This window comes from Lolium perenne, chromosome 6 (genome assembly GCF_019359855.2).
Source record: "Lolium perenne isolate Kyuss_39 chromosome 6, Kyuss_2.0, whole genome shotgun sequence".
Taxonomy (NCBI): domain Eukaryota; kingdom Viridiplantae; phylum Streptophyta; class Magnoliopsida; order Poales; family Poaceae; genus Lolium; species Lolium perenne.
Window position 1 is genome coordinate 234,481,704 of NC_067249.2, and position 9,282 is coordinate 234,490,985.

Sequence of the window (9,282 nt, forward strand, 5' to 3'; positions counted from 1 at the left end):
TTTAGGGCGAAAATGATGCCATACGTGATGCTGTTTTTCGAGGTTTTGACCTGAAAATCAATTGGGTATTATAAAGGGAAATAAAAAATTCGAAAAATGTAAAAACGAAACAATCTATCTATCTTTGTATAGAAGATCGGCTGTATGAAATTTGAGGTCATTTAGAGAAGGTAGAAAAAATCACCTTGTTAGAAAAGCTGGTTTGAGTGAGACGAAACGGCATGCGTTTAAGCAAAGTGATTTTTTCGAACATCTCCAAATGACCCCGAATTTGCCATATATGATGCCATACGTGTAACAACAAGGAACCCTATCTAAAAAGTCTCAAAAAAGTTTGTCCAACCGTATAGCTCTATCAAAAAGAACCTCAACATGGCGCTAGTATAATTTTGGGCTTAGTTACAAACTTTCGTTACCTAACCTTCAACACGAAACTTGTTTCAAATTCATTTTGGCGTACAAGAAACAAATCCCACCTTGATTCGAGCACCACAGCCTCCAAACGATGCCGATACCGATATCGGCATGGTCAGAACGTCTATGCTCGCCGCCACTGCCAGGTCACCGTCGGGATGCACCCTCAATCCCGTCCCCTCATTCGATCACTGACACACTAGAGATACCGCCGAGGCCAATGCCGAATGTACATGTTGATGCCAATGCAGAACATGCATGCATGCCGTTGTGGGCACGGCCACGCCGCCCCGCTATGCTGGACGCCACAGACCACCGCGAGGTCTTTCCCTTCGCCACCACACACTTCTAGCACCCATCTATACACGCCAGAAAGGAGAGACACTAGTTTTCTCTACATTGCTCGCGTTCGTGTCGGACACGGTCAGTCAAATTTTTGAGGTAGTCATCGATGTCGTCAACCATTTCTTCTCTTCTTTTCATGGTTAAACGCGTCAAGTTCATATCTATCTAATGCGTCTGGTCTCACCTCATGCAGTTCTTTGTGGACGTCGATCTCATCTCGGCATCCCGCAGGCCACCTCCTCCGTGCCATCGTTGTAGAGCTCCGTCTAAAAATCTATTCCTACCCGTGTATTGCCCCTTGTATCAGCGTCATGGCCCCACTTGTCATTCGATATACCGAAGCCCCACTCGTGCGCGTTTTGGTCAGGGATACAGCGATGCTTACGGTCAAACAAAGATGGATGGTCTGACGTGTCTTTGCGGGCTCTACGTGGCCCCACTAGTCAGAAGATAACGGTCAACAGTCGGGCAACCGTCCGTTACAACACCTGTGATGGTTTCAGACAAGATCTTGGGGAAAACTGAGAAAAAACTAAGGAGCTGGGGAAAACTAAGCACAACTAAGAAACCGAGTGCACGAAAATAGAAATCCCTTTTTTTAAACTCAAAAAAACAAACGGTGGCGCACCACCACCGGTGCGCCATAGAAATAAGACTTTCTCTTTCTGTGGCGCACCTTGCCTGATGCGCCACAGAATTCTTATTTTTGTGGCGAGAACACCGCCCATGCGCCACAGAATGTGGTTTTTGGTGCGCCACTAATGAGCATTTTCCTACTAGTGGTGTCACGATGCCATGACCAAATCAAGCAGATTGGGAGAGTTCCATGAGAAGGAAAGCTATTCTGGCCAAGAGACCATGGTAATGCCTGATGCATTCCATATACTGCATAGTGAGATAATGCAGTAATTTGGCATTGATTCTATTACTTTGGTCCTATGTTTGTACATTCTGATTCTATTAGTTTGCGGGTTCTTGGTTACACCTGGAATGAACATGCTAAGAAGTTTTTCCATGGTGCTGAGATGTCATTGTACAAGATGAAAGTATTGATGAAACATCCTTAGAAAATCTGGACCGATAAGAAGTAAAATCATAGTAGGCTGGCCAACTAATCTGCTAACCTGTGCCTTTTCTGCCGTGTTACTAATTCATAAGCCGACCAATTAAATGAGTGTATTTCATTTTCGTAGCATTCCGCAAAGGTAGGACTTGTGAGGATTAAACTGATCATATGTGTTTTATCCATTTCATTACCATGATAATATCTCCTACCTCTATGTGTGACTAGATTTCTTTGTTCTTGGGATATGGTGAACCCCTAGTTATGGATTATAATTCAAACCACCACTACTTGAGAGAATCTCTAGCAGAGCCTGTAAAAGGGTCAAACTGAAAAGTTACCGACGAACAGTTAGCGTAAACGATGACAAACTGAATTTTTTTTTTCAGGCCGAGCCCGAAAACCCAAATCGACATGTGTTTGTAGGGGGCGATCGAGCGAACTGAACGGTGGATCCATATCTAGGGTGCGCTGAAATTTCACCGCACGCAACTGCTCACTCTCTCTCCTCCCCGCGCCGCCACCACACACTGCCGCTGCCACCGCCGCACCGCTCGATTCGGCCGAGCCCGGCATCCCGGAGCTTGCGCAGCTCGCCCCGCATCCCGCCCGTGGTTCCTCGCCCAGCTTCGGGTGCCGCTGCCGCGCCGGTTGAATCGAGGATGAACTCGGGCGACAAGTTCGTCGACGTCGATCTGTCTGATTCGTCGAGCTCGGACGATTCCGACTTCGACGAGCTGTTCCAGAACGATGAGGTGGAGGCCACCATCCTCCTTCTCTCCGTCAAGGATCTGGAGGACCGCGCGCAGCTGCTGAATCGGAGGCGCGGCTCGGTGATTGGCCGCCACCACATCCAACGGAATCGCCTGCTCGGCCATGAGCAGATGATGGAGGACTACTTCGCCGAGGTACCTACCTATCTGCCGCATCTATTCCGTATGAGGTATCGCATGCGCCGTAATTTTTTCGTCAAAATCGTCAAGGCCTGCAAAGCCAATTCGAATTACTTCAAGCAATGTAGAAATGTTGTCTGCGTGACGGGTTTCAGCTCTTCCAAAAATCTCGGCTGCCATGAGGGTGATTGCGTATGGTAACCCTACGGACTACACCGATGAGTATCTTCGAATTGGCAAAGATACAACCACTGAGTCTGTTCGTAGGTTTGCTTGCATGATTATCCAGTTTTTTGGGCCAACCTATCTCCGAGCTCCCAATGAGGATGACACAAAAAGAGTGAATGAGATAAATGAGAAAAGAGGTTGGCATGGAATGCTTGACAGTCTTGATTGTATGCATTGGACATGGAAGAATTGTCCAAGGCATGGCATGGCATGTACTGTGGGAAGAGAAAAGATGCTACCATTGTACTTGAGGCCGTCTCATCACATGATTTGTGGATTTGGCATTGTTTTTTTGGTTGTCGGACTCAATGACATCAACGTGCTTCAATGATCTGCTTTGTTTGCGAAACTAGCAAATGGGGAAGCACCCACCTGCAATTACAAGGTCATGAACAATGAATATACAATGAGATATTACCTAACCGATGGTATCTATCCAGATTGGGCAACTTATGTGAAGTCTGTGATGGATCCCCAAGACAAAATAGAAGCTGAATTTACCAAAGCTCAAGAAGCAGCTCGCAAGAACATTGAGAGAGCTTTCGTTGTTTTGCAAGCAAGGTTTGCCATTGTTCGTGGCCCAGCCCGATTTTGTGACAAAAAAATCCTTGTGAACATCATGACAGGTTGTGTGATTCTTCACAACATGATCATCAAGGATGAAAGATAGTTGATCCTGCCTTGTTTCTATGACAACGTTGGCACCCGAGTGCAACCCCAACACAATATGGATCACATTGAAGCTTTCCTTGAATCGCATCGGTAGATTGAGAATGCCAGTACCCATGTCCAACTATTTTATGATGTGAAAATGCACCACCGACAGCGACATGGCCGTCGTCTTTGATCCTACCATTCCATTCATTTATGTGTGAGATGTATCATTGTTGAGACATTTGTTCATTTGTTTGATTGTTCCAAAATTGTTGTAATTTGGTTAAGACATTTTTTCATTTGTTCAATTTTCTCAAAACTATTATAATAATTTGGTTCGAACATTTGTTTATCTGTTCTAGTAATTTGTATGATTATTTTATTAATTATGATCGATTGTTGTATGTGTTGCATATGAATTATATGAAAATCCCTACTTTTACGGGTTCGGAAAATCGTTGATGCAGAACAGAGCTCATTTTACAGTTTTGGTTACGAGCTCTGTTCTGCACGAGCAATTATCTGACCCGTAAACACGAGTTCGGTGAACTGAAGTCGGGGTTTTCAGTTCGCGTGTTTACGGACTCTGTTAGAGATGCTCTGAGTTGATCCAACATCCGCCACCTGTCTCTTACAGGGCACGGCCACGTGATGTATTCTCGGCAACCTGGGAAAGGGTCGTAAGGGATCGACTTTTCCACTCAACAATACTCGTCTTAGGTCTGGTTCCATAGCCATTAAGACGACTGCGAGGATGATGACCCGATGAGCAACAGGGCCGATAGGATGAGCTCCTTAGAAGCCATGTGGAACTTGTGATATTTTCATCGACAATGGGCATATTTTTTGTCGAAAAGAGAAAATACATCCCGATAAATTAGTTGATGAACGGACGTGAAAGCTTAGCTTGAGCAACCATTGTTTTTGTGCTTTCAGGTTACAAAGCTATAGCTGACAAAATTTGTTAAACCAGGTGGGGCGTGCGACATTGAATTTTGGGGGTAATTCGCACGAGAAAATAAGTTTTTTTTTTCGGAAAGGGGGAAAAATTGCCTCAGCTTCTGCATCCAAAGGATGCACACGGCTTTTTATTAGATTATTAGCAAATCTTACAAGAAGCAATACAAAAAATCAACCTCGAAGCCACCTCACTAGACCTACAGTGGGATGAAGGGGGTGACAATACACCAACTGACATCATCCAAAAACCAAATGTCTTTCCAAACCGCCCAATAGCATGTGAGAAGCACATCCAGTCAAGCAGACTCTCCGCACACGCCACAGAAGTTGCTACCGCCGTCTTCCTCGACTCCATCTTTAAGAGAGATCATCGCATTGACCATGTCAGGCCTGCCATCGATGCCGCCACGGCACCAAACGACTCCACAATCCTGCGCGTGTCCATCACACTGCATCCGTCCCGAGACACCACTGCACCATGCCGTGGCAACTCGACAACGACGACACAGCAAAAGCACACCGCTCCACCTTAGCACCACTGCCATCCGTTGTCTGCTCCAAAAACGATACCCCCAATAGGGAGAACGGCGTTGCGCGCCATCATCGTTCGATCCGGGAGACCCGAGTCTGGGGTTTCCCCCGGAGTAGCCCAGCCGAATGTAGCTGCAGGAACAATGCCTTCAACAAGGATGCGACGATCAGGCGCCGTCATCGTCCGCCATGACTGCAGTCTAGGCCGGTTTTCACCGGCTGCCACGCCACACCGTCTGGGACTAACGCAGCTGCAGGAACAATGCCTTCAACAAGGATGCGACGAACAGGCGCCGCCATCGTCCGCCATGACTGCAGTCAAGGCCGGTTTTTACCGGCAGCCACACCTCGCCGTCGGGGACTAGATGACGGATCGCGAGACCCGCCAAAATAGCCACGAAACTGGCCGATCCCCTCCGACGAAAGAGGTGACCGCCACCGCCCAAGCTTCCTCATGCTGCAACCTAGACCCAGGAGCACCGCCGACAGCCAACCCGGGACGCCAGAGCTGCAGGTGTATAAACCCGACCAAGCCCAAATGGGCTCAGACCTGGCCCGCCTACCCGCCACCATGGTCGTCCGCCGCTGGAGATCCCGAGGAGCCCTGGCCGCCACCGCCACCTGCAGCAGTGCCGTTGATGACCGGAGCGGGCGCCGCCACCGCAAACCATGTCGACGCGAGGAGATCCGCCGCCGCCACCCCGCCAAACGGGCTTTGCCCGGCGGCGGCTCCGGCAGCGGCGGCAGGGGGGATGAGCACGGGGGAGGGAGGGCGGACGGACGCCGGGCTGGGCACCCCGGTGCGGCGCGGTGCGCCACCGCACGGGGGTGGGAGGTGGGAGAAGTTAGGTTACGCTTGATGAATATGTAGAGGTGCACCAGAAAATAAGTCACAACACATGTTTCATCTTGGCTTGTTACATCCACCTTTTTCTCTTGTGATAAAAGGAGGGCAAGAGGATAAATATTGCTAAAGAAGTTCTTGTTAATTTCATAAAGTGTTAGATAACGAAGGTGTTCACACTTTACACCATATATTCTGGAGAAAAAACATGCATGGCGTCTAGAGTGGTTTCATTTCTTTTTTCTCCGAATGTACGACTATATAACAAACTAGTTAGCTAAACTAGGCATGTCGTATGTCTTCTTTATTTGATTATGACAAAACTAACATTTTTATCCAAGATTGAGAACATGTATGCCTGTGTCGATGGGGTATCGGTACCACCCAAGTACTGCACATCTGAAATTGATTTTTGTGATTGAGTTTACGATGCTTCCATAAACTATAGGTATTGCTCATCAGGCTATCGGATGGGGCCACCTCGCACAAGGCTGCTCTGGGGGCTCCCCAAACCCTAACCGAGGAACTCCCCGATCTCGTCTCTCCAGCCGCTGCCACCGCCGGCGGTGGCAGCCGCTCTCGGCCGCTGAAGGCGGGGGCGGCGGCGCTCTCGGCAGGCCCTCCTTCGCGCGGAGGCGGGGCTGCTCAGGGGCGGTGGTGGGGGAAAGCTAATCCGGCGGTGGTTGCTGGAGCATGGCGGGGCAACGGTGGTGCGGCGGAGCTCGGAGGGGGTGGAGGAGATCGGCAACGATGGTGGAGCTTTGGCAGGGAGAGCGGGATGTGCGGCACCCTTGGACGAGGCGGCGGCGACTGTCGGCCATCTCTCTGCTGCGATGCACGGCGGCGTATCTCACTGCCTGCCGGCTTGGGTGGAGGAGGAGAAGAGCGGGCTCAATCTGGGCCTTCTCGGGCCCGATCTTGGCCACCGCGGGCCCGATCTGGGCTTTCGTGGCTTCGCTGCAGAGGTTCCTAGGGTCGGTGGCCGCTCCCCGTCAGGGGTTGAGGTGGTTGATGGACCGTGGCTCCTAACCATGTGAGGTTTCCGACAGGTAGCGTGGAGCCTGCTCGTTCGGTGTGGATAAATGTGGTGGTCCTCGGATCTCTCGTGCACTAGGACGAAGATCTTCCTTCTGCATGTTTGTCTGGATTTGGCTGGATGTTGAGTTCCGGAAGGCTCCGCTGGCAAATGTAATTATGCTCGTGCCTGGAGTTTGCTGGTTTGGGAGGTATTCGGTCATGCGCATCCATGTTTTTATTCCGACCGTTTGGTTCCGGAGGGATCGACGCGAAGCTCTGTTCTGTGTTGCCAGCAGATGGCATTCTGGTCCATGGTGTATAAAGATGGAGAATTTCTTGAAGACCGGATTGGATGACTAGCAGTGGAGGATCAAGTTGTGGTGTTGTTGAGGGGTTTGCTTGGTTTTCTGGGTCTTGTAACAGCAGTATGCAAGTGGGGCCAGCAGCACAGGTGAAGTTCAGAGCCTACCTTTCAGGATGAAAATCCAAGGCCTGGTCTTAATTGCTTGTGCCTGGTAATGGTATTGTTGAAGGCATTGCTTTAAGAGCGGGGACTATATCCTGGGTGAAAACCTAAGATCTTTTGATCGGGCGACGACGGCGTTTGTGCACCGTTCCCTTGTTGGAGACATCGCTGGTGCAGAGCATGAATTTCAGGTGTTATCTTGGTGGTGGTTGTAGTGTTGTTGGTAGGGCTGGAGTACTGTAGCGGGGACTTTTTTTTCTTAGTTTTCTTTTTCCTCTTTGTTGTGTGCATCCATACTACCATTAGGGTATTGCTTTTTGTTGCAGAGGCTATGTGCAATTGGTATCTATCAATATTAATATATTCCCTTTATCGAAAAATTAGACTATCGGAAGATAGGGCACCCTGTGCTAACAGTTTTGCTTTGTTATTTTGTGACGAAGTGTGTGTTTGTGAGGTAAAGGAAGGAAAAACTATTTGGTTAAATTACGGAGCACAATTTTGTGTTGCGATGTTTGTCTATTGAAATATATTGTTTATCCTTCTAAATGAATTTGGGCTTTTGATTGAATTGGTCGATGCTAGTGTAGTAGTGTTCAATTATATTGTTGGGTTGTGCACTTATAAAACAAGTTAGGGTTGGGAACCGCTCAGCACACAATCCGTGTGTAGTCGAAAGTTTTAAGAGAATTATTTCAAGTTTGTTAAAAATATGAAATTTCCTTGAGCATTCTTGCAATCATTTTATTCTTGGAGGCGTTGCTTGAAGTAACAATTTCACTGTTTGGATGTTGTCGAAGGTGAAGCAGAAGACCGCCGATGCATTCGATGCTCATTACATATGGCAACTGTTCAACGCCATGCATGATTTTATTCAATATCATGTATCTTCCATGCACCACACACAACATGCATGATGTACATGATTAATGCATGCACACACACTAGCACATCATCGAGCCAAAAGCACTAGTGAGGTTGATAGTACGAGAGCCAGTAGCAGACACCGCCTGATCCGACAGGGATGAACTGCTTGCAGAACGCTGGGAGGCTAGCCACTGCACGGTCCATCACCTTCCTCTGGCAACTTGGGAACAATTCCATGGCCGTCGTCCCATCGGCGTCGGCGATGCCCAGCTCCTTGTACATGCCGATCCGCATCCAGTCGAGCGCCGGGCATGTGCACCATTCGTCGACGGCGGCGAGCTGCCGACAACAGTCCTCCCGGAGGCTCTCGTCGACCTGGGCGCCGACGCACTGGCGCTTGACCAGCGCTCTGCAACGTGGGAACGGGTACACCGGGTAGCCCATCCCTGCCCAGCACCATTCTCCGGGTGAGTTAGACTTAGACACAGTGCCACCATGATCATCTGCCATGCACAATGGTGCCAATAACATGAGCAAGGGGAGGAGCACCGTGAAGATGTCCACCTTAGATGCCATGTTTTCTGAAGCTATGCAATTGTGTTTTTATCCATCATATATAGGTTATATAAAGTGTCAAATTAGTTGAGGAACGGACATGAAAACATAGCTTGAGTGGCCGATGCTATTGTGCTTTCACGTTCACAAAAGCTTTTTTTTCCGAAAAGCTATAGCTGACAAAACTTGTTAAAACGGAGGGGACGTGCACCATACACTTTGATCTCTAGACATTGCAATTTTGGAGTAATTCGCAACCGAAAACATGTTGCCAATAACATGAGCAAGGGGAGGCCGGAGCACCGTGAAGATGTCCACCTTAGATGCCATGTTTTATGAAGCTATGTACACTGGTGGAAAAAGGGCCTTTGGTCGCGGTTCGCAACTGCCATTAGTCGCGGTTGCGCAACCGCGACCAAAGTAGCGCGACTAAAGGCCCCACCCT

General features: G+C 48.8%; 1 protein-coding gene across 1 annotated transcript; it reads right to left on the reverse strand.

The window, feature by feature from the left end:
- Positions 1 to 8,264: 8,264 nt before the first annotated feature.
- Positions 8,265 to 8,858, reverse strand: LOC127309305 (alpha-amylase inhibitor BMAI-1-like). Its single transcript, XM_051340206.1, has one exon. The coding sequence runs from the start codon at positions 8,856 to 8,858 to the stop codon at positions 8,385 to 8,387; it is 474 nt and encodes a 157-aa protein (XP_051196166.1). The 3' UTR covers positions 8,265 to 8,384.
- Between the last annotated feature and the right edge of the window lie 424 nt (positions 8,859 to 9,282).